The sequence below is a fragment of the Lycium barbarum genome, chromosome 6 (assembly GCF_019175385.1).
Source record: "Lycium barbarum isolate Lr01 chromosome 6, ASM1917538v2, whole genome shotgun sequence".
Lineage (NCBI taxonomy): Eukaryota > Viridiplantae > Streptophyta > Magnoliopsida > Solanales > Solanaceae > Lycium > Lycium barbarum.
This window is the reverse complement of record NC_083342.1, coordinates 119,565,281-119,590,640: the sequence shown is the minus strand read 5'-3', so window position 1 is coordinate 119,590,640 and position 25,360 is coordinate 119,565,281. Positions and strand designations below refer to the sequence as shown.

General features: G+C 35.4%; 4 protein-coding genes across 5 annotated transcripts; 2 read left to right on the top strand and 2 right to left on the bottom strand.

The window, feature by feature from the left end:
• Positions 1–672: 672 nt before the first annotated feature.
• LOC132645899 (kinesin-like protein KIN-14S) lies at positions 673–6,504 on the top strand. 2 transcript variants are annotated; one of them, XM_060363152.1, is made up of 14 exons: positions 673–972; positions 1,091–1,150; positions 1,239–1,274; positions 2,304–2,374; positions 2,460–2,559; positions 2,646–2,720; positions 2,807–3,103; positions 3,217–3,493; positions 4,133–4,294; positions 4,468–4,683; positions 4,772–4,809; positions 4,999–5,162; positions 5,244–5,357; positions 5,504–6,504. In XM_060363152.1, exons 1-14 carry the CDS (start codon positions 966–968, stop codon positions 6,257–6,259), a joined length of 2,373 nt encoding a protein of 790 aa, XP_060219135.1. In that variant the 5' UTR covers positions 673–965; the 3' UTR covers positions 6,260–6,504. The 2 variants fall into 2 exon arrangements, with proteins under 2 accessions (XP_060219135.1, XP_060219134.1); XM_060363151.1 differs by having other exon boundaries at positions 2,244–2,374.
• A 1,136-nt stretch (positions 6,505–7,640) lies between these two features.
• LOC132645897 (mitogen-activated protein kinase kinase kinase NPK1-like) lies at positions 7,641–14,958 on the top strand. Its single transcript, XM_060363150.1, has 17 exons — positions 7,641–8,241; positions 8,588–8,629; positions 9,554–9,619; positions 9,693–9,803; positions 9,896–9,976; positions 10,050–10,127; positions 10,216–10,298; positions 11,323–11,404; positions 11,521–11,621; positions 11,962–12,001; positions 12,088–12,147; positions 12,224–12,273; positions 12,964–13,150; positions 13,241–13,468; positions 13,567–13,877; positions 13,957–14,024; positions 14,388–14,958. The coding sequence occupies exons 1-17, from the start codon at positions 7,936–7,938 to the stop codon at positions 14,489–14,491; spliced, it is 1,998 nt and encodes a 665-aa protein (XP_060219133.1). The 5' UTR covers positions 7,641–7,935; the 3' UTR covers positions 14,492–14,958.
• A 407-nt stretch (positions 14,959–15,365) lies between these two features.
• On the bottom strand, positions 15,366–20,005 carry LOC132644516 (putative UDP-glucuronate:xylan alpha-glucuronosyltransferase 4). The gene is made up of 2 exons (XM_060361106.1): positions 19,267–20,005; positions 15,366–16,407 (listed from the first exon to the last, which is right to left on the bottom strand). Exons 1-2 carry the CDS (start codon positions 20,003–20,005, stop codon positions 15,479–15,481), a joined length of 1,668 nt encoding a protein of 555 aa, XP_060217089.1. The 3' UTR covers positions 15,366–15,478.
• Positions 20,006–21,941: 1,936 nt separating this feature from the next.
• Positions 21,942–24,941, bottom strand: LOC132600077 (putative UDP-glucuronate:xylan alpha-glucuronosyltransferase 5). The gene is made up of 2 exons (XM_060313203.1): positions 24,169–24,941; positions 21,942–23,242 (listed from the first exon to the last, which is right to left on the bottom strand). The coding sequence occupies exons 1-2, from the start codon at positions 24,938–24,940 to the stop codon at positions 22,329–22,331; spliced, it is 1,686 nt and encodes a 561-aa protein (XP_060169186.1). The 5' UTR covers position 24,941; the 3' UTR covers positions 21,942–22,328.
• Positions 24,942–25,360: the final 419 nt, after the last annotated feature.

Sequence of the window (25,360 nt, the reverse complement as noted above, 5' to 3'; positions counted from 1 at the left end):
GAAAAGGAGAGAAACGATATAAACATAAAAATGAAATATTTATTTGCTAGTTATCAGGTCAATTATGCTCTATCTTATTTCTACTTCCGTAATTATCAAAGTGGCTCAATTCTACTATTAATGGGCTAACAACAACAACTAACGGACAAATTTAGACTCTACTCAAAGTCCAGAATAAAATTTGCCCACTGACATCGAAGGTAAGTACTTATCTACATCGGTGTATATACTAAACCGAGCAATCTAATATTGGTTGTTAAAAGTTTTGATGGAAAAATACACATCACTTAACTATAGTTTAGCAGATGTTTCCATGTGGTTTGATGGAATGTGAGTTTGTTCGACCATTTTTTTGTTTTTGATATACTTGCTTTTGATTTGAGTAATAATTGAGAAAACACCTTCTCAAAAAAGAAAAAAAGTTTATTGATAGGTGTATATATGCGCTTTCATCGGTTCGGTGCATACGGTGTGTGCAAGTTTTTTTCAAGATCAAAATGTTTTTTTAATGTGTTTCAAAGGTTAAAGAGATGTATATATCAAATAAAAGTTCTATGTTCTTATATGTCTACTACTAGTAGCATGTTTATCAACAACAATAATAATAATAATAAAAAATGGGTTATAGTAATAAATATAAACATAGATTTAAAAAAAGAAAAAGAAAAAGGGCAAGTGAGACGCTCCGAGAAGAAATAGGAGATGAGCCCCGTTAAAGGCAGCTCCTCCAAATCGGACGGCAGAGATTGACCAAATATTCTTTTCCAATTTGATTCTAACGGTTAGATGAATGATAAATTCAAAAACTTGGGTATCCCACCATAAATTCAATTCAAACCCCATTGTGACCGTTCAAGAATAACAATTCATTCCCAAAATCACCTTTTCTCCCTTTTCTCTGCACTTCACTTTGCCCAAATCTAAACATCCTTCCTTCTTCACTAATTTCACAGTCACCGATAATAATGGATGGTACTCTTTCTCTTTCTTTCCTACTAATTCTATACTGAGATGTATATGTATATATTATATAATAATAGTTTTCAAGTGTTTTCTATATATTAACTTCAAATTTCTGTATTTTTTTCAGATCGAACCCTAGAAAAGCTATGCGATAATTTTGATCATTCAGTCACCATCTCAAATGGGGGTTCGTTTACCCTCTTCAGTGGATTTTTTTTTTTTTTAAATTTACCTTTTTAGTAATGGTAATGAATATTTGATTGATTTTGTTTCAGGTGAAACCCTAGAATCTTCTTCTACTGTTGATGGAGGTTGGTCCTCTTGTTTAACATTTTTGTATAATATATTATCTGCTTCAAGAAAGGTCAATTGAGTGTAATCTTGTGAATTTTATTTGACAACGGAATGATTTGTATTTTTCTTAAAACCTTTTTATTGGATGAGTGAACTGATAGTGCCAAGAAATTGTATAAAAGAATGTAACTTTAGATTTCTGTTCTTGTGTTGTAATTGTTTCTACATGACTCAAGTCAATAGTTTGGAAATATTTAATATTTATTTTCGTGTGATGAGAATATCTAACAGATTTCGATTAGCCGTCGTGTAAACTATGTTAGGTTCTTTGATTTTTGAACATTTAAAAAGCTGCAGCATTCTTCTTTGTTTGTTACTTAAGAAACTGGTAGCAACTGATATTATTTACCCCCTTGTTATTTGATGAATGTGGAAAAAGTTAGGTGGTGGAATTCGGGCGGAATTTTGAGAATGGAATGCTTTATATTTTATTTAAACCTATTTTTTGGATGGTAACTGATAGTGCCAAGAAGTTGTATAAAAGAATGTAACTTCAGATTTCTGTCCTTGTCCTGTAATTGTTTCTACATGACTAAGTCAACAATTTGGAAATATTTTACAAAGTCGTGTGATGAGGATAACTAAAAGATTTCGAGTAGCTGTTATGTAACCTCTGTACTCAAGAAACTGGCAGCAACTGTAAGAAAGAGCTATTAGTTACCCCCTTGTTATTTGATTAATGTGGAAAAAGTTAGGGTGGTGGAATTTGGGCGGAATTTTGTAATGCCTGATTTACCGTCCTGGATTATGCTTTACAAAATAGACTTTGCTTCTGAATTTCACTATCTTTTCACCAAGACAAATTTGTAAAGTTGAGCCCCCTGATTACACCTAAAGCTATAAAGTGAGCTGGTCTGTAGTGTAGACATTCTCAATGATAGGCTTTGCTTCTTACATTTGTTGGATTTTATTGCCTTTTTGTTCAGTTATAGCTGAAAGAACCTCTGATTCAGCGGATGAGAGTAATGCTTTACGTTGTACCACAGAAGTATGTTCATCAAATCAAGAGCAGTCTCTTCCCATTCTAGAAAAGATTGAAGATAGCAACAAAGTGCTTGTAAGATGTTAACCACTTCCTGCTAAAATGTATGTTTCAGTGGAGATCAAACGAGTTATTATTCATAAATATCCCTTCTTTTTAGGACTTGACAAAAGAACAGGCAGCGTTATGTAATGAAGTCAAGGGCACGAGCGTGGACTCTCTTCCTGGTTCTGAAGCTTCTAATGCTCTTCAGCATCCAAGTATGAGCAACATTCTCATATCTGTTTTTTTTTATACAGTTGTATGCTAACATTCTGATCTATTTCTGGCCCTTCATCTATATCAGGTGTTCAACATGAGCTTCTAAAAAAGAAGTATGATGAAGAGTGCGAACTACTGAAGCAGAAGTATATGGAGGAGTGTATGAACAACATCTCATATCTGGTCTTTTTATACAGTTGTATGCTATCGATTTTGATCTATTTGTGGTCTCTTCGGCTATTTCAGGTGTTCAAAATGAACTTCTAAAAAAGAAGTATGATGAAGAGTGTGAACTACTGAAGAAGAAGTATCTGGAGGAGTGTACTGAAAGAAAACGTCTATACAATGAAGTGATCGAACTCAAAGGAAATATCAGGGTCTTCTGTAGATGTAGACCTTTAAATGCAGGTGAAATTGCAGATGGATCAACATCTGTGGTTGAATTTGATCCATCTCATGAAAATGAACTGCAGATCAGTTGTGCAGGTTCCTCGAAAAAGCAGTTTAAGTTTGATTATGTGTTTAAACCTGAGGATGACCAAGGTCAGTCGATATCTATGATTTGATGTGCGTATCTAAGATTTTTGTGTAAGGAATGTTTCTTTGCTGCTTATGTAATTTGACTTTTATTTAAATCCTGTAATTTTCTAATGCAGATGTCGTTTTTGCTCAAACAATGCCCATTGTGACCTCAGTTTTGGATGGGTATAATGTCTGCATATTTGCCTATGGACAAACTGGAACAGGGAAGACGTTTACCATGGAAGGGACACCAGAAAACAGGGGAGTCAACTACCGGACTTTAGAGAAGCTATTTAGCTTATCTAGTGAGAGAAGCAGTATCATGAAATATGAATTGTTTGTCAGCATGTTAGAGGTTTATAATGAGAAGATAAAAGACCTCCTGGTAGACTCGAATCAACCGGCTAAGAAGTAAGTTTTTAATCCCTCTTTATTTTATTGGCTTGGTTCTGCTTTCAAGCTTCTGCAGTTATGACCAAAATGCTGGTTATGGCTAGATAAGAACACCATTCAGGGTCGGCACATATTCTCTCCCCAGAATTTAAAAGTAAATGTGCTAGATTTTGGAGATCAAAATGGGCATATTTATAAGGTTGTTTTCTGATTATATAAGAGTGTTAAACATAATTGACTAAGGTAATAAGTTTCGTTCTTATAATAACTCTAAAGATTGATCTCATTAGTATATATATTTTTACAGAAGCTAAAGAGGTAAATAATATCTCTTAAAGAAAAGTTTTTTCTGAAAAATGATACAAAGTAAACTAATTATGTTTCAAGTATTTCTATGTAATCAGAAACAATTTTCATAATTCAGAAAAGGCACTATGCAAAATGGAATTAGAAAAAAAACAGTGCTTTGCTTAAATGATCATATGGGCTCCGTTCGAAGAAACTAATAGTCAATTGGTTTGCAGTACAGTGAGGAAAAGTTTGTCAAGTTTAGTGAACCAGAAACTAGAGCTTCTGTTTTTGTTGAGGAAAGAGAATATTTCAGTGTCTGTGTGTTTATATATTGAAGAAATGATTTTATATTTAAACATGAAACAGGTTGGAGATAAAACAATCTGCAGAGGGAACTCAGGAAGTTCCAGGACTTGTGGAAGCTCGTGTATATGGTACAGAAGAAGTATGGGAGCTGCTCAAGTCCGGAAGTCGGGCTAGATCGGTTGGATCGACTAGTGCTAACGAGCTTAGCAGCCGCTCTCACTGGTAAGATTTTAACAACTTTTACTCTGGATTTTACATTCATCTTTCCCTCTCTTCCTTTTACATTTCTCCTACTGATGCCTTAGTTTTTACAAATTTAAAAGAATTTAGTTTTACAATCCACTATTAGGTCTTATCAATGAAGAATCACACTTTCTTTGTCACTTTTACCTTAGCTTACTGCGGGTGACTGTTGTGGGAGACAACTTGATTAACGGCCAGAGGACTAGGAGCCACCTTTGGCTTGTTGACCTTGCTGGCAGTGAGCGTGTGGGACGGATAGCAGTTGAAGGTGAGAGGTTGAAAGAGTCACAATTCATAAACAAGTCTTTGTCTGCACTTGGGGATGTCATTTCTGCACTAGCCTCTAAGACATCTCATATTCCATACAGGTATTTCTCCCCTTCCATTTGTGCATGTGATTACCCCACTTAGGTACTATTTTTCCGTTAAATAACATTGGGTCCCTCTGCACAACAGGAATTCAAAGCTCACTCATATGCTGCAGAGCTCTCTGGGTAAGACTCTTTAAAGCATCCGGATTATCAGATATTACTGAATTTTTGTGATAAGAGTCCCTTCATAATATTAAGCAATCAGTTTAAATTCCAAATAAGCTTGATGAAACAGCAAGTTAATCCTCTCAACATTATTGTTTATCATTTTCTTAGATTAACTGAATTATCTCATACGAACATGAATTGCAGGAGGAGATTGCAAAGCGGTCATGTTTGTCCAAATCAGCCCTAATAACTCAGATTTGGGAGAGACTCTATGCTCACTGAATTTTGCAAGTCGAGTCCGAGGAGTTGAGCATGGCCCTGCTCGCAAACAGACAGACCTTGCAGAGCTCATGAAGCATAAACTACTGGTAGTTATACAACCACCTCTTTCAATGAACATTTGATAGTTATAAACAAACAGCTAACGATGTTGTGATGTACATAAACAGGCAGAAAAAGCCAAGCATGATGAGAAGGAAACCAAAAAATTACAGGACAATTTGCAGTCACTGCAGCTGAGACTTGCTACCAGAGAACAGATGTGCAGAAGTCTTCAGGATAAGGTAGGAAAGAGAGTATCTTCCTTCTTCCAATGGCATTTCTTAAAAACTTTCTGGTAGTTTCACATTTACAGTGTAGCCACATTCTAAGCTTAAGCTTTTGCGAGTCTTGATTCTGAAAGAGCCAAGTCTTTTCAATTTCCCAACAGGTTCGTGATCTTGAAAACCAATTGGCAGAGGAGAGGAAAATACGTCTAAAACAGGAAAACAAGGCTTTAGCTGGAGGTTCTCGTGAGTTCACAGCCTCATCATATTTAAGCCAACCACAGAAGATAACAACAGAGAAGAAACCACCACTGGCTCCTTCAAAAGCAGTGAGACTGCCACTAAGAAAAATCAGCAATTTTGTGCCCCCACCATCCCCTCTTCCTCGTCCTCCTGCAAAAGCCAGGAAGTCCTTTGTGCCAGTGGCATCACATGACAAGGAAAATATAGCAAGACCATCTATGACAAAGGCTATTGTGAAACCAAGGCGAGGATCTATAATTGCAGTTAGACCACCACCTCAAGGAACAAACCAGGTTTTGCAGCCCAAAAGACGGGCTTCTATTGCAACCCTTCGCCCTGAGTCCAGCACGTCGACTTTCAATAACTCTGCTGTTCGACCAAGGAATGACCGTTTCGTTGGTCGGCAATCATTTGTTTGGGATCCACAAAGAATGTGGCGGACATCAAGAGCGCTTTCTCCAATACCTCAGGCGAAGGAAACATCTGTTGCTACACCCATAGGGGCAACCCCAGTTGGTTCACGAAGCAGTAAATTCATGGGAAGTCCTCCTTCACAAGCACCAGGTTCATGGAGGCCCAAGCATCCAACAGTTGTTGCATTAAAGAAGCAATTGGTGTGGAGTCCTCTGAAGAAGGCCGCGAGAAGTAGCAATAGGAAGTCCTTCCTTTCTTCTTAATGATGCCCTGAGTATAGATTTCTTTAGTTCTTTCCCCTCCTTGATTTTAATTGCACAGTGTATGCATCTTGCTTACTGTTATGAACTACTCTCTTGCTTATGGTCAATCCCCATCCTTTCTTTAGTAGGGTAGAGCTAACCATAAGAATTGCTGATTGATGATTGTGTTTTTTGATATGTGCATTATAAGAGATAGATATCATGTTCAGTAGTACAGCTTAGCCATAAGATTTGCTGATTGATCATTGTGTTTTTTCATCTAGCTTAGCCATAAGATTTGCTGATTGATCATTGTGTTTTTTCATGTGTCTTTATAAGATATCCTGTCCGGATTGGTAGGCACATAAAGGAACTTCTAGCCCAACTTTGGTTCGGAATTATTCAAATTATTTGGAAAATGCAAGTAAAAGGAAAAGTGGGTAATTAAAACATATGAGTGTTTTTCGTACTTCAAATTTACTGGGGTTACTGTGTAATTTCGAACAAGATCCTGAAAAGAAGGGATCACATTGAATTTAAAGGCAAACATATCAGCCAGATGGAACGGGTAGCTAAAGTATTGGAATTAATTACTTGTGGATTTGCCTGCCTTCTTTTTGGTTTCAGATTCCTGTACCCGTATTGGAGGACGATTAATTCGGATTCGCCCTAGAAAATACATTTAAGGATGAGGCTTACTGTCCCATCACAACATTTGGTGGTGATTTTCCTGCCTTCATATTGTCAATGGACAGCCTTTTACTCAGCAGAATACTGAAAACACAAAAGTAACCTGCTGGAGTAATTAAATCCAGCACTAAAATTCAATTGGTACCATGATACGGAATTAATCAATTCAACAAAATAATCATTGATAAATAATGCTAGTAGATGCATATTGAAGGGGGTGTTCTTTATGGTACTCGTATTGCTCGATTACTAGAAGTTTATCTCACATGATATTTTATGTCCAAATCAATAGATGCAAGTCTTCACTTCCTCGAATACTTGATTTCGGTCTTGTCTTCATTTCCTTAGTCTCAAGACACTGAAAACCTTCTTTTGCCATAGATAAATAATATTTTTTTTGTCCTAATTGAAGTGTCTTAATTTGACTAGATATGAAGTTAAAGAAATAAAGAGAAACTTTTGAATTTTATGTGTCAAAATTAAGGATGTGTGTAATGTACTAAAATGTCCTTTGAATCTTATGGCTATAAATTTATTGTTTAAAATGTTTGAATTGTCAACTTATTGAAAATTAAAAAAGACACTCTTTTTAGCAGAAACTAAAAGGAAATTAATAAGACACTTAAATGTGGACCGAGGGAGTATTAGGAATTTTTCCGGAACAACAAAAATTAGAATAGCAATTAATTTTAGCATTCGAAGAAACACAATAGAGGGGCGTTCATGTAAATTCTTATTCCATCTTTTTTTTCAAAAAGAAATTGCCTTTCACCTTTTTCCCTCCTCTCTCTCTCTCCTTTTTCTCTACAGTAACGATCGACTGAAACAGACAAACCACAAAAATCATTCTGTTTCCACTCCCAACAACACACAGACACACACTCTCTCTCTCTTGTTCGTTTCACACCAGGAAACAAAACGCAGAGTAAAAATTCAAAAGAGATGAACTCCGTCACTCATCGTTTTCTCTTCGTTTAATAAACCCTAGAACTTCCAATTCCTTCAGGATGCAAGATATATTCGGATCAGTTCGTCGATCACTGGTGTTCCGAACACCGAATACCGACGTTGCAGATGACGGTAATCATCTAGTTGAGAAGATCAATTCATGTCTTCGAAACTCCAGAGTTTTCTCCAAGCTCTCGCCACCACCGCCTGCGTTGCCGTCACCGTCAACCGCCGTTAAAGATGGCGGTGACGCGGCTGTGCGTCCTATACGTTGGAGAAAAGGAGAAATGATAGGATGTGGTGCTTTTGGACAGGTTTATATGGGAATGAATCTCGATTCTGGTGAACTTCTCGCTGTCAAACAGGTCCTTTTCCCAAACTACTTACTAATACTTTTTTTGCCAAGTACCATTTGGCTATCGATTTTACAAAATATGTACACACTGTGTAGGTAGTGTATAGTTTATTATACCTATAATATACATACCTATGCACTATCTATACAGTCAAAGTTTATAGGTAGTCTATACTCAAGCCATGTTTGGTAAATTAGATGGCCGAGGGATATATTTATGTAAGTTTCGCTTCTTTTTTTTGTTGTTGTTGTTTGGACTGCCATTTTGTTGATCTTAGTGAGATTCCTAGGTATTTTGCTTTTTTCCTGAAGAGTGATCCTGAAAGTGTTTTCGATTTGTTATGTTTTTTCTTCAGGTTATGATAGCTGCAAACAGTGCTTCAAAGGAGAAAGCTCAGGTTGGAATTGACATTGACATACTTTTTGTTTTTTCCTTCCATACTAGCGGTCGTAGCATTACTCCTGTAGTTGATTGTCCTTCTATTCCTATTACTATCTGCTGCTTCTTGTACTTCGATTAGCGTATTATTTTGTTGTAATTACTGTTCAGAATGTTATGTCATGCTTTCTGTAGTATTTTGCCATGGCTTCTTCATTTCCGTTACTTCCTTTTCTGAACTGCTTTGAACTGTTTTTCCTTGAGCCGAGGGTCTACCGGAAACAACCTCTCTACCTTCAAGGTAGGGGTAAGGTGTGCGTACACTCGACCTTCCCAAACCCCACTTGGTGGGATTACATTGGGTATGTTATTGTTGTTGTATACTTTTTGTTTTTTCCAGAAGTTGTAATGATATAATTGCTCATTCTATTGGTTGCATTGAATGCCTGAATCGAAATTGTTAAGAGACATAAGTTTAATTGGTTAGATTGTTACGCTGTTTGATTATACAAATGTTTGATGGTTATACTTTCAATCTCTGCTGCTCTTTTCTCTCAAGTTGGAAATCATTCATTATGAAGTTAAAAGTCTGCTAGAGTAGTTGAATTGTTATACAATGAAGCTGCCTTCTCATAGTAGTTTCCTGTTGCCAGTGTCTTTTACTTATATTTAGTTTGAGTATACTTTAGCTTTTCTTTTCTACGCTTTCCATTGATGAATGCGTCTTCAGTTCATTAGCTATTCTCTTGTTTACTTGTAGTGATCGACATTGTGTAAAAGAGATGTTTCTATGATAGCTATGTGAAGATGGAAGGTTGTTATATTGAATCTGAGGGCTTAAGACATCTTGACAGACTGTTGTATATCTACATTTTTTAGATGTGTTAGTTTCTAATTTGGCTACCGTCTGATACATTCTTCTGGTTTTTATTGCCCTGATTAGGCCCATGTTAAGGAGCTTGAGGAGGAAGTCAAGCTTCTCAAGAATCTCTCCCATCCGCATATTGTTGTAAGTAATCCTTGACTCCTGTCTGGGTAATTGTTTGTCCATGAAATACTCAATTGCTATATTGTGTTTTCAGAGATATCTTGGAATTGTGAGAGAAGAAGACACATTAAATATTTTGCTGGAATTTGTACCTGGTGGATCGATATCATCCCTTTTAGGCAAATTTGGATCTTTCCCCGAGCCCGTAAGTTCGTTGATGGTCTTATTTTTCCACCCTCTTTCGATGTATAATTCATTTGATTGAGTGTCTCTATCTAATGCTATCTTCGGTAGTAGGTTATAAGAACGTACACTAAGCAACTGCTCCTAGGACTGGATTATCTTCACAAGAATGGAATCATGCATAGAGATATTAAGGTATCTTGTTTCCTTTCTTTTCTTTCTATTAAAGTATGACCAACAATAATCTCATGTATTAATTTGGGTTCAGGGGGCTAATATCCTTGTTGATAACAAAGGTTGCATAAAAGTGGCTGACTTTGGGGCATCAAAGAAGGTTGTCGAACTGGTATGTTCACGATCCCTTCTCAATCTATATTTGTCTCGTTTAGCTTGGATGTAATGAAGAGGATATTGATGAAACATGTTTACATTAGGCTACTATATCAGGTGCCAAGTCCATGAAGGGCACACCATACTGGATGGCTCCTGAGGTCATTCGTCAAACCGGTCATAGCTTGTAAGAATAATTACCCTTTTTTTTTGATAAATCTGTAGCTATTTTCTTGTTTGATCTAGAGCGCAAATATTTTACCTATATGTATCACTTCTTTTGATCTCATTTATTTGTTTTGCTGGTGACTTGGGAAGTGCACTTTTGGTTTCACAATTGGTCTTAGCTCTTGATTTAGTTAGATACTATAAGAATCAATTCAATAATCTGATCATACTTGACCATGTTGCGTTGCTGCAAACTTGATCATGATTCGTGAACTTGAGTTAGTGTTCTCTTGTGCTCAGTCAAATGGCCCCTGCTATTTCTTACTATTCTCTTTATGGTGAGCCTAACAGTTTCTTCTCTATGATAGAAGAACTGATAGCCTATTTATGCTACTCTCACTCCATACTTCATTTTCTTAAAGTTAAACCTTTCTGCCTTTCCTTTATTTTTAGAAGAATCATCCATTTTTCATTTTTTTTTTTTTTAATTTTGGAATTCCTGCTCACCTTTTGTAAAGTTTTTCTTGTTTTGCTTCTTCAATCATAATGGTTCACGCTGGGTCAAAAGTCTGGTTGTATGTCTTTATGTCTACTGCTTTATATTTTCATTCCTTATCCAGTTAATATGCTGATTAGTTTTCTGACAGTTCACTTTGCCACCCTCCTGAGTTATGAACATGCTTTCAGACTCCGTGACACCTTTACTTCTTCTAATACTCTGGTTAATTCCAACTTTAATGTATTTATTGGTCAAAACAAAAAGATAACTTAGATTAATATTTCAGCTTTTGAATCAAAATTTTCTCTTTATAGTAGAACAAAACTTTTTGATGGACGAGGAGTTTCTCGGTGAAATAACAATTCTTGTTTTTGATTTTGAATTGATTCAGTAAAACCCATTGGAGAAATGGCAATTCTTGTTTTTGACTTTAATGTATGCTTCTGGCTCTATTAGCCTTCGCAACATATTCCTTGAATCGATCACTTCAGTATAAGTTCTGCTGATAATAATTATGTCCTTGTATTATGTATATGAATTTCAGCTCTGCTGATATATGGAGCGTAGGATGTACTGTAATAGAGATGACCACGGGCAAGCCTCCCTGGAGCCAACAGTATCAAGAGGTATGGACTTCACGCAGGTCTTGTTAAATTTATATTTGTATTCCTTTTGGCATATATAAACTGGTTACAATATGCGGGTCCACTCATGCTTTGCGCTGATCTCGTGTTCGTTTTAGGTCGCTGCACTCTTCTATATTGGGACAACAAAAGCTCATCCCCCGATCCCTGAACACGTGTCTGCTGAAGCAAAAGACTTTCTGCTGAAATGTTTACAGAAGTATGTAGTCAACGCTTATCTGACTCTTGACGAAGTCGAATAATAGCACATTAAATCAAACCACCATGCGGTTTGATGTTTGTACTAGACATCGATGTGACACCATATAAAGTTGAAAATATTACTCAATTGGAGGGAATATAGTTTTATATAATTTCCTTCTTTACCAAGTTTCTGATATTTGATTGTTCAGAAGTGACCTTGAAAATAGTGATGCTTTCTAAATTATTAGTGTAACCAGTAGATATAATGCTAATTCCTTCACCCTTTATTTGGTTATTGCTTCTGGTATAGTTTCTCCTCCTTTACACCATTAATGAGACTAAGATATGTCACGCAGGGAACCAGAGTTAAGGCCATCAGCTAGTGAGTTGTTACAGGTGATTTGATTTGACCTATGACAATCCGTTATCGTTTTGTCTCTTGTATTATGCAATAATAAGTTAATTCTTGGATTTATATGTAGCATCCATTTGTCACCGGTGAAGCACAACTATCTCTTCCTGATGGTTCTAGTTCTATGATGGTTAGTTTATCTACATCAATTGGCAATGTAATTAATATTGCTCAGGCACTCACATTCTGAACTTCATTTCTGATAGGGCAAATCTCAAGGTCATTCTTATTCGAGTGGGCATAATGTGAAAAGCGTGTAAGTGCTCTAAGGCTCTCTTTTAGCACAGACTGGATAGTATTTGCATCGTGTAATCTCAAATTCTTAATTGGAATTAAAGCTTACAGTTCCACTACGTAAATGTTTATGTCAACAGATATAGAAAAAGTTCGAAATCCTTTGATTTGTAATATAACAACAGCTATGCCTCAACAAGCAAGTTGGGGCTGGCTATATGAATTCTTACTATCTATCTCGCTCCATTTAAGCTCATTTTAGTTGCGTAAGCTGGCGTGAACACCATGGGGAAAAAAAAACAATGAAGTAGTGAAAAAAATAACATGTAATAGAAGTTTGTTACATCTTGTACTGATATATAAATCTCTAATTGGATGAAAACACTCCTAGAAAACATTGGACCTAAAGTACACGCACTAACATGACTAATTGCAATCACCCTATATAGATCTTTTTCTTCCATTGTGCTATATTTGTTTGATGTTTAGGATATGAAATGGTAACTTAATCAACAAACATGCAACGCATTGAAGAGTGCGATGAAGAAATCCTGTAGATTTTGACCTTGAAATTTAAAAACTGTATATTTCTGCTAGTGAAATAGCTTTTGGTTGCATGTTAATTGGATAATATGGATTTTACATTTCTCTGTTGATTATATGGACTATTAAGCAACTATGTCTAATATCATGATGATGGATTGACAATCAGTGCTGGTTCAGTAGACATCTGCAACTTGGGCACCTTGAATATCTCAACAGAAAATACTGATAACTTGTCGGAGGCTAGAAATATGTGGAGAGGAAACAGTAGTGATGATGACATGTGTCAGATTGATGATACTGATAATTTTCTCTTGGGCGGAGGAACTGTTAAGACGGGGGATGACTTCAATAAGGTATATTAAGCATCTCCGGCCTGCTGCTTTGTTGCTAAAATTATATACATTCACTTGAGTTGATTTCTTCTATATCGTCATATTAAGTAGAGTTTCAATCCCATTGCTGAGCCGTCGGATGATTGGAGCTGTGATTATGACATGACTCCTCAATCGCGACAAGGGAATACGGATTTAGTTAACAATCAGGAAGGTGGCTTAGGTGCTGGAAGTTCAGTCACACCTAACAACAATTCTGCAGTTTTTTGTGGTCCTTCCATATCAGAAGATGAGGATGAGCTTACTGAGTCTAAAATCAGAGCCTTCCTGGACGAAAAGGTACCCACTTCTCATGCTGCTTGACATCTCTCTATGAAGAGGCATTATGACATATTTCTAGCTTTGCGTTTAACGTGGTTGTTTTATTTCTATATTAGGCTCTTGAACTAAAGAAACTGCAGACACCTCTGTATGAAGAGTTCTACAACAGTTTGAATCCTTCATACTCTCTACAGTTAGCTGAGGCTACAAGTGATGAAACTACACCAAATTACTTGAAGTTACCCCCGAAAAGTAGGTCACCAAGTCGGGGTCCTATTGGAAGCCCGTCTACAGGAATTGATATGATCAGTAGTCCAAGCCCTGGAAGTAGCAACAGGCGAACATCATGCATTGGCAGCGGAAGCAACCAAGACTATGATGACAGTTCACCGCAGTCTAATGAGCGGAGGCAATCAAATAGTCCAATGTAAGTGTATAAATCAACTTTCTTTTGTCTTGAGTTTTTTTTTTTCCTGTAGTGTGAAGATAAGTTTTTCTGTTTATAGTGCAAGTTTTAGCGAGATTCAAAGGAAGTGGAAGGAAGAGCTTGACCAAGAGCTTGAAAGAAAGCGAGGTATATTTTTTGAAATTCCTGATACCAACCTTTCTTAGACGCTTTCAATTCCTAATTATGCTCAGTCGATGTGGGAAAGTCTCTGTCCCTAGGATCGTGCTGCTGCATACTGACTACAAACTTGCAGATTATCACTTTGAATGGCTACTTACTGTAAGGCATTGGGCTTAATTTTCAGAGCTAAATTCTGACCTAGTATACCCCCATAGTGATCCCTGTTCAATCTTTGGCTTCACTCTTCTTTTGTCAAAATGGAATACCTTTGAATCTAATACCACTTGTTGGAGAGAAATGTTTAGTCACTTTTCTGGTTCTGAATGATAGAAGATTCTAATTGCGGACTGGGTGCATTATTGGTTGCAGAGATGATGCGTCAAGCTGGTGTGGGAGGAAAAACATCTTCTCCCAAGGATCGAGCTTTGAATCGACAGAGAGAGCGTTCAAGGTTTGCATCTCCAGGAAAGTGACTGTATATTTCTGTATCAGCATGCATAGCTCAAGGAAGAGGTTATTTTTTCCACCCTTCTATGAAGCATCTTTACTGTATATGTTACCACATTTGGCGACACAGATGCGCTAAAAACTAGTCACAGGGTTGGTCCATGTGCTGTTGTTTTGCTTCCACCTCACAAGCCGACAACAAAATGATATGTTACCACTCGGGATTGATCCTCCTTCCATTATTTTTCCTTATATTTTTTCTTTTTCTCCCCTTCTCAAGGAAGGGGGTGCTGAGTTTATTGTATGTTCTCGAGTTGTAGAATTCCTTCATGTAGGACAATCAGCATAGGTATGGTAGATTGTAGCCACCGATATGTCCTGTTCCACTTTCCTGCAATGATTTGTTTCCAGTTTTATGATTCATATTGAAGCGCAGATGTAATTTGCCTGAAAATTTGTTGCGAGTGCATTTATCTGATCTTTTCTTTTGAAATGTAAAGTTTTACTGATCCAACACTAAAGGGGTATTATGAATGTTTATAGAGCCAAAACCAAAAAATATCTTAAATCTACCCTTGTAGGGATTCTATGAGCTCTAATATATTCTGCATCATGTACTAGTTCTTTACACCAAAATGAAAATTAAAGCATACAATTCATCTTGTTCATTATGTATACTTTATTTGAGATTTAATATCCCAGGTTAATAAGTATAATATGTGATAGCGTGTCTATATGGATACTTGGTTAAAGTACAACATGTGCTTAATAATACCAGAAAGCGGATCTGTTCTGGACCTTGAATTTTGTCTAAATAGGATTCAATTGCTAAACATGCTAGCCATACGTTTACAAATTGAAATTTCCCGAGCTCGCCCAAATCCATCATTAACATAAAAGTGGTAAAATTGGCATTTACTAGTATTTCATAATAGATCGAGGGAAAAAAATTACAAGAAACAACAAAGAAATTCTTTTGAAGAGAAAAAAGAAGAAGGAAATAATAATATTAATCAAATGTCGGAATCGGAAAGTCTTCTTGGATCCTTCACTTGGATCTTCCAATGTCCATCAGAAAAATTAGCAATCTTAGCTTTTTGTCTCTCCAATCTTATCCTTGTATCCATCTCTGGAGTCAAATCGCAAAACTTCTGAAGCTCCTTGGGCATTAAATCATACACTTTCCACCACTTTGCATGAATCAGATCATTTGGAAAGTCCCTATATTCCAAAGCATCCCAATTGCAATCATAATCTTTGTAACACATCCATGGCTTCAAACCTAAGTAATGCATTGCATATGCATCCTCAGGATATTCATATTTCCTATTCTCATCTGTCTGAAAATTCTTCAGATAATTCAATTTAGCAGGCCACCTATGCCACCAAGAAAAAACCTCATTCAAAAACCCTTGATCACCTCCATTGTACGAGACAATAGTTAGGGTTTTCTCCATTAGGGTTTTGAAAGTACACTCCGATGGTTCGATTATCATGATCCCTGAGTTGAACACGTGCCTACAGTTACCAGCAGCTGATAACTGTGGGAACATGAAGAAAGGATCAATATTCTTGAAGAAGAGGAAGTCCGCGTCTACGAATATGAGCTTGTCATATTCTACTAGTTGCCATATTCGAAGCTTGCTATAGTTCCATTCATTGTACGTTCCTCTTTTTGCGTGAGGGTTTCGTATTCTTTCGATTATTTTGATCTTCCATCCTGCTAGCTTGAGACTATGGAGTGTTTCTTCTGATATTGAGTTGTCGACAAGGAGAATTAAGTCTTTTGTGGAGTTGGATAGGATGATGCTTTGTGCTAGAGATATTGCTCCACAAACATATGATTCTGAGGAGTGAAGAACAGTCACATAAGCCTCTCTTGGCTTGTGGCCAATTTTTTTACTTGTGGATGATGAAGCATATTTTCTCCATTCTTCTTGACCTATAGTATTTTCAACCAAGGTAAATGAATGAGGAGAAAATAAATGAAGATGTCAGAGAGAAAATAGCTAATGAGATACTTCCCCTTTCAGTTTAGGCGGCGGCATCTGACTAGATATGAAGTTCAAGGAAAAAACTTTTGAAGGTTGTGATTTAAAACAAGCCAATAAATATTTGCGTGACTTTCAATCGTCTCATTAAAGATAAAATGAGAAGTTTAAAATAATTGTTTCTAAATAAGATATTATATCATTATTTTTGGAACATAGTAGAAATGAAAGTATTTTACATAGATTTGGACGAATGGAGTGCTTATATTTTTCGAAATTTAGATATTAGATGAAGGAGTACTTTTTATTCGATTATCCAAAACTCTCCCAAGGATAAAAAAAAAGATTATTTTTTTCCAATTACTCTTCATATCCAATCAATATATATTGAACAGTGAAAATGTATAGGAGACCTAGTACATGGTTATCTCCAAAAAATGAGACCTAGTACATGGTTATCTCCAAAAAATTTCCCTTTCTTTCTCTGCCTATTTCTTTTCTCATATGGTAATGTATTGGATTACTCTCTTTACAGGGATGGGGGAATGTACTGAATATTATTACTAGGAGAATAACTGAATTAAATTTGAATAATTTCATTTAGTCCTTTGGTAAGTTGTTTAGTGTCAATAATTCATTTCCATAAAATCTTATTGTAGATTGGGAAAAGGGTCAAATTTACCCCTGTACTTTGAACTAAGGAGCAAATTTACCGCTAATACTTTAAACTTTTCACCCCTACCCCTACTGTTATCAAACTTTGCAAAAATATCCCCAGCCCTAACGGCATGCTGACTAGCTGCCCAGGTGACTTGCCATGTCAGCCACCTGGGTAGCCAGTCAGCATGCCACGTGGAAAATATTTTTTTAAAGAAATAAAATTAAAAATTAAAAAAAAAGTATTTGTATAATTCTTTTTAAAAAAGTATGTTTTGTATAGGGACCTATCATCATTTTGTGAGGTACTCACAATCTTTAGCCCAAGGGACCTATCATCATTTTGTCTTCTCTATACCATGATTTTTCTGCATAAATTTACTATATTTTCTTCATTTTTATAGTAGAATGAATTAAAATGTAGGGAAAAAAATTAATGCCTAATAACTAAATATTTGATAAATAATTGAATTCCCTATGAGGAGATATTGAATTTTCGGAATAAAGTACGTATATATACATAACATTACGAGTCCTATAAAAAAACATACTTTTTTAAAAAGAATTATACAAATAATTTTTTTTATTATTTTTAAAAATTATTTTTTATTTCTTTAAAAAATTCAGTTTTTTTATTTAAAAAAAACATTTTAAAAAATATATATATTTTCCACATGGCATGTTGACTGGCTGCCTAGGTGGCTGACATGACAAGCCACCTGGGCAGCCAGTCAGCATGCCTTTTGGGCTGGGATATTTTTGCAAAGTTTGATAACAGTAAGGATAGATGTGAAAAATTTAAAGTATTAGAGGTAAATTTGCCCTTAGTTCAAAGTACAGGGTAAAATTGACCCTTTTCCCTTTGTAGATTCGAAGTACCTATCTTCAGATTGCTGTATAGACACAATTGGGTGATGCCCAGCCCAGTACAATAATAATGTACTTTAGCTGAGACTTCATTACTTGCCAAACTAAAAAACAAACGCAAACAAGTGAAAAATATTGAATTATTTGGTGGGATGTCGAAAAAAATCATAGCACATAAATATATCTAGAGATATATACATAGTATAATATATTTTAGTCACTCAAAAGACAGTTACGGGTACACTACCTTAAAATGTAGGATTTATAATTTTGAAACTGAGATATCTGATCTGCTACGACAAATAAAAGTGACATGATGGTCACGTATATAACTAAAACTTTTATTTCTAAGATAACACCCCAGAATAGTTTTCAGACTTATATGTCAATGGCATATATAGGAGAGAGTTAAAAGTCTACCTAAGAGTTATTAGCTAAGATCAAAATCAATCTCTTGCTGGCTTCCAAAGCCAGCATGAAAAATACTTCGAATTGTCCCTTCTTGTATTGCCTTCTAAATGTAGGATTAATGATAGAAATTTTCATTTTCTATATCTAGCAATTTTTTTCTATAAAGTTTGGTAGTGCATTTGTCCAATGCTTAGCCAACACATTCCCAACAATTCATGTGGTCAATTATTTCAGAATATTAACTATGATGCTATATATATGTAATTATGTTCATAACAAAGAAAATTTAAAGTACAAATTCTGATGCTTCAATTATTTCCCTTTACCTGCGATCTTGAAGTTGCTATATTTGCTCCTAATTTATCCAAAAATAGAAGCTATAACACGTTACATGTAGCATATAACAAATCTAGAAAATGAAATACTTTGAACCATATCTGTTACCTACCAAAAAAAAAAAAAAAACAGGTTAACTAATATTCACCGGAGGTGTAATTTTTTTTACACTATCAGATCACAGTTGCTTGATGTAGAAGGTAAGAATCCCCATTCTAAGGTTACTTAGTACTTAGGTCGTGAGTTCCGATCTTATTAGTACCTTTATCTCCATCCCTCTTTACGTTGACGGTCGTATATACAATTTCGGTGTCAAGATTTTCACTAAGGAGATTCAAAATATTAAGAAGTAAACACACGAAGAAGCTGAGAAGATTTAACGTCTACCATATATACATAAAAGATAATTTTAATCTTATATAGTAGTATAAGTTTTCGACGAAGGGTGTTCGGATGAATCCTTACGCCCACGGTTCCCAGCTTCGTCACTCGGGTATATAAGTTAAACTCAAAAAAGAAAGAAAACAATTTTAACATACCTGGTTCAGCAAATGGACTAGCAATTTGGCAAGTTCCAACTGGCATGAGAGTTTTCTGTTTGAGTCTTCTCAAATCAGGCTTGTAAATCCATGCATTTCCTTCATGCCATATTAGATCATCACACCTGAAAATCTCAAGCATAGGACTACATGGTCCTATGAAAACAACGTAGATTTCGCGATAAACATCGTTACTATCCAATCCATTTTTCACCAAAAGATTAGCCACGACTAGGTTCACTTGTAACCTAAACACATTGGTAGCATTTTCACAAGGAATTCTAGCCATAACAACATTCAAATCGACATAATCTTCGAGCTCTGGTATTGGAATTTCTGGACACTGAGATGATTTTTGAGGCGCATTCTCATCGATCCACTCCGGGAATAAGTCCTTCCACGTAACACTTTTATTGACATGACAAAAATGAACATTGACTAGCTCTGCTTCTTCGTCGTGTAGGTCTTTAACTTCAATAGGTGTTTTGTGCACGTTGACTAGTCCAATTTTGAACCTCGTTTTTTTTGTTTCATTCTGGAGATATTTGTACCAACTAGGTTTGATGACATGCCTAGGGAAAATTTCTGTTGGTTGTTTTTGATCTGTTAAGGTGTGGAATATTAAGGTTTCATGGCGTTTAAAACTCTGTGATATACTTAGGTAAATGAAGGCTATGAAAAAGGAGACTATTGAAACGGTGAAAAGCTTTGGTTTGGTGTGAGAAACCTTGGAACCCATCTCTTTTTTGAAAAAAAGTTTTTGATTGCTTTGAAGATGTGAGGAGCATTTTTAATTGAAAGTTTTCTCTAAAAAGAGAAGGAAATTCAATAGAAAGAAAGTTATTTGCACTCAAGAAAAATAAAGTAAAATGCAGTGAACTTTGTTTGCTCGACTTTAGAATCCAAAAGGGGAAGGAGAAAGTGACGAATCGAATCCTCACCAACAAGGTGAAAGTTCAGTTAGCCAACCAACTGAGGTACTAAGATTCCTCGAATCCAAACAAAATTAGGAATGTCAACCTAATCCAAACAAAATTAGGAATGTCAGCCTAACTTCTTTTTTGTTTATCATGACTGTTTCAAACAAACCAAGTTATAAATATTTTCCATGTGTTAATTTGGGCTACATATGCAAACTAAATGGACCTAATTTTTAGGTGGGCTAACTTGGGTTCTACCCCTCCAATGGACATATGTCCAGCCCAACGCATCCAACCACACACAAGTGAGTATGACTAAACATTATGTGGAACATAATCCAATTGATTCAGAATTGGGAGAATGACATATATATATATACAAAAAAATAGGATATATTTATAAAATATGACGATACTTTTTAGTTTACAAAATATAATGATAGATTTCTAACAAAACATGTACGAAGAATTTCACTCAAGGCTTAAAAATTTCGCTCAAGATTTTGTGTATGAAAACTGTATGAAATGTGTATATCTCGTTCAAGGCTTAAAAATTTCACTCAAAAGTTTGTGTATGAAAACTGTATGAAATATGTATATCTCGCTCACAGTTTAGAATTCTCACATTTTTCATGTATGAAAATGGTATAAAAACAGTGTGAAATATGTATATAATTGTATAAAAATTTGTATAGAGTTCATGTTAGGTTTTTGGAAATTGAATACAACTATAACAACATTTTATACAATTTTCCTACAATATTCATACAAATTTGATACAATTTTGAATCTCGTTTTGAAATCGGTTGAAATTTAATACAACTACAACAATATTGTTTACAACTTTCATACAATATTAAGACTAATTTTATACAAATTTTCTTATTGTTAAATGCACGGAGAGAAAGTTGACCTTCTGATTTTAGTTCTCATAATCTCCTTTTATGGACTTTGCACACATTGTCAGGTCGAAGGTCCGCATAATCAAGTCAGTTTACAAGGAATCCTTATAGTACTGAAAGTGCTTATGTTAAAGTCCAATATTTGCTATGAGGCGTTTTAGTCTGTTTAGAAATTTGTATATCAACAGAAAAGGAAAGAACTTTCGGTGTTAAAGAATCTCAATTTTTTTAGTAATTGAATGAAACGGGTCAAGAAGATAATAGATGTTGAGGATTCAATCAATGAATCGGAAAAAGAGCATCTATCAGTACTAATTAAAACATTCTTCTTTGGAAAACTCTATTGCTGCCACTTCCGACATTTGAATACTAGCTAAAAACTATATTTCTTCCTCTTGCGATTATCTTTGTCGAGGTTCTAACATAGCTGGACATAGGCACCTGTTATAATTCTTAGATCTGAAGCAGAGGTTAGAGTAGAAGGGGGAGAAGGGGAAGGGAAAGGGAAGGGTGGCGGCTGGGAAAGGGACAAGGGAAGGGTGGCTGCTGGGTAAAGGTCAAGGTAAGGGTGGACTTTTAAATTTTCAGATTTGGTATGATTTGTAATTAAGTTATTATGTTTTGTAAATAAGGAAAAATATCCTTATGTTTTATAATATAGTGGTTTAGATGGTATTATTAGGTCATTTTCCCTTCAGAATATTGGTCAAACGAACAAATAGAAATTATAATTTGCAATCAAGTAGTTGTTTGAATGAGTTATACTTTCATGGATTAAATTTAACACATTCGATCTAAATAATTGGTAGACCGTTGTCTAGCCTAATAAGACTTTTTGCAGATTTCATTAAAGTTGACAAAAGCAAAGGGGCGATCATAGATGTTGTGTGTATATGGCTAATTTGGATTGTACTATATTCGCTTTCTTAAAAGAGCAATGATTTAATGGATTTGCGCAAGTAAGATCAATTTCAACATAATTTCTATTTCAAGTGCCATAAACTTTGAAAGTCAATACCCAGTGTACTTCTACACAGAAATATTTTTTTTAAGAAGGAAAAATCACAATATACATTGGTACATTCTCTGGAAGTGTTATTGCTAGATTAGCTCAAAATGTAGCAAGCCATATGTCTACTACATCTCAGCCAGGAAAAATAAAAAATAAATCAAAAAAAAAAAGAAGGAAAATTGTTAGTATACATGATTTGGACATCTTGTTAGTTTAATCAAATAAACATCAATAGGAAAGTCTTCTTGGATCTTTCACTTGAATTCTCCAATGCCCATCTGAAAAATTAGCTTTCTTAGCTCTTCTCCTCCACTTTATTATCCTTGCATCCATTTCTGGTGTCAATGCACAATATTGCCTAAGTTCCAAAGGCATTTTCTTGTACACTTTCCACCACCTCTTATGAGCTGAATCACTAGCAAAAATTTGAGATTCCATCTTGTCCCAATTACAATCATAATCTTCGTAACACGCCCATGGCTTCAATCCCAAATAATGTACAGAATATGAATCATCAGGTAGGTCACGATAACTCGAATTTCCAAAAATGTTGAGAGTATTTAATTTAGTAGGCCACCTATGCCACCACACGAACATTTCATTTAAAAAGCCTTGATCGCCTCCGTTATATGAACCTACCTCAAACCTTTTGTTCATTAAATTTTGGAACTTGCATTTTGATGGTTCTATGATCATAACGCCTGAATTGAAAATGTACCCATCATTTCCAGCAGCTGATAGTTCTGGATACGAAAAGAATTGGTCGATGTTCCTGAAAACCACGAAGTCTGAATCGATGAATATGACTTTATCGTATTCTATGAGTTGCCATATCCGGAGCTTGCTGTAATTCCATTCGTTGTACGCTTTTTTTTGGGCATGTGGGCTTCTTATTCTTTTGATTTTCTTGATTTTCCAGCCTGCTGCTCTGAGACCATGAAGGGATTTTAGAGAAATTGAGTCATCTGCTAGGAGGACAAGGTCTCTTGTAGAGTTGGTTTGAATAATGCTTTGTGCCAATGCAATTGCTCCACAAACATAGGCTTCTGAGGAATGGAGTACTGTTACATAAGCTTCTCTTCGCTTATGGAACATTGTTTTGTCCTGTATTAATGTCGAATAACTCCTTTGTACCTCTTGCCCTGCAGGTAATTGTGACAAACTTTTAACTTTTGTGTACGCAATAATGTAAAAACTTTGATACTAATTATCACCTAAAATATTATTATTATTATTATTAGGTAATCGTCCATAGAATGGCCAAAAGTATGATCTATCCATGACTCGAAAACATGACCAGAAGTACTCCCTCTGTTTTTTCCCTTGAGTAGTTGTAGTAATTGGTTTGACAAAAATGTGTCATATAAGAAAAGACGTATGTACATTCAATATTCCAAAATTTTGTAAACGTTTTTCTTGACAGAATATTCTTAGTGCATAATGTTTGCAAATTTTGATTGCCGGCGTATTTACTTGTGATAAAAGAAAATTATGAATTGAGAATTTTTGCTCGAAAGGTATACCTTAACCACCCAACAAGTAAATTAAGAAGTGTAATACTCCCTCCGGATAAAAAAAAGAGTCCACTTAGCCATTTGCACACCCCTTAAGAAAATACTAACTCCTAGACAAAAATAGGTAATTTGACTAAACTACCCCTAATTAAATAGGCAGTGGAATTTGATCATCTAACACTTAATAGGGGCAAATACCGAAAAACAAGACTAATTCTTTCTTGATTTGCTAAGTGGACTTTTTTTTTATCCAAGAAAAAAAGGCTAAATGGACTCTTTTTTGATTCGGAGGGAGTAGTAGATAGAACTAATAACTTGAGAAGCCATATCAAACTTTCTTGTGCTTTGGTGATGAATTTCGAATTATCGATGACTGATTAGTCAATAGAATAAAAAATGCAGTAGGAGTGCTAATTAATCCAGTAAAATTTGTTAAAAAGTCAATGTAACTAAAATTATTCAAGATGTTCTAACACCACCATAAAAAGAAGAAGAAAAAAACTCGGAATTCCAGAAGTTAGATAAAAGTAAAACTAATTGAGTATTTGTTTTACCTTGTTCTGCATATGGACGAGCAAGCTGACAACTACCAACAGGCATAAGAATTTTCTCCTTCAACTTTTTCAGGTCAGGCTTATAAACCCATAAATTCTCCTCATGCAACAACATGTCTTCACATCGGAAAATCTCCCACATCGGTCCACAATCGCCTATAAACACTGCGTAAACCGGACGTTTTTTGTTCCAACAACCACCTCTCACCAACATGTTAGCCACCACTAAGTTAACTTGTAACCTAAAAACATCCCTAGAACCAACCCCTACATGTTTACATGGAACCTTTGCAACCACCACATTCAGTTCCTCGTAATCCTCTAACACTGGCATTGGGATTTCTGGGCACATAGGCTTGGCTGATACCTCGTTTTCATCAATCCATTCTGGGAATAAATCTTTCCACTTAATTTTATCCGAAACATTAGGAAATTTCACGTCGAACGTCTCTATATTTTCAGCCCCGTGCAATCCAACGTAGTCTAAAAACGAGACATCATCAAGGTTGACGAGGCCAATTTTTAGTGTTGATTTGTCCTTGAGTTCGTCTTGCAAAAGTCGAAACCATTGCGGTTTATTGGTGACATATTGCATGGAAAGAATATTGTTTTGTCTAAAATTAGTTGGTTTTTCTAGGCGGGAGATTGGAACATCACGATGTTTTGGTGTTAATTTGCAAGTTAGAGTTAGGTAGATGAGGAATATGGGGAGAAATATGAGAGGAGCTTTAAAGGATTTTGGCTTTGTTAGAGGAGGCTTTGACGATGCCATTGTTTCTTTTGAATGTTACCACGTCTCTGTGGTATGTTAGTTGCTTTGTTATATAGACGTTCTCTACTATATATTACTTCCAACTTTTAGTTTTTATTGAAAACGTTTTGAAGAGAAAAATTCAAGGCTATCGAATGAGTTTACATTTGGTGGGGAGTGCATGGATGCACGATCACATTCTAGATTTTTTAATTAATTGATGAGTTAGTCAAATATGATGTTGTTTAATTCATCATTGGTTGGGACCCGTAAATGGACATTTATTTTTATCAAGGGACAAGTATGGAAATTTGTATAGTGTTTTTTGATGGATATAGTCTTTGGTTGGTACTTATTAGGTGGGAAAGAGTTCATGATCTATATATTATTAAATAAAAAAAGAATAGTTTTAGGACAATAGTTAGTTAGTTAGGTAATATT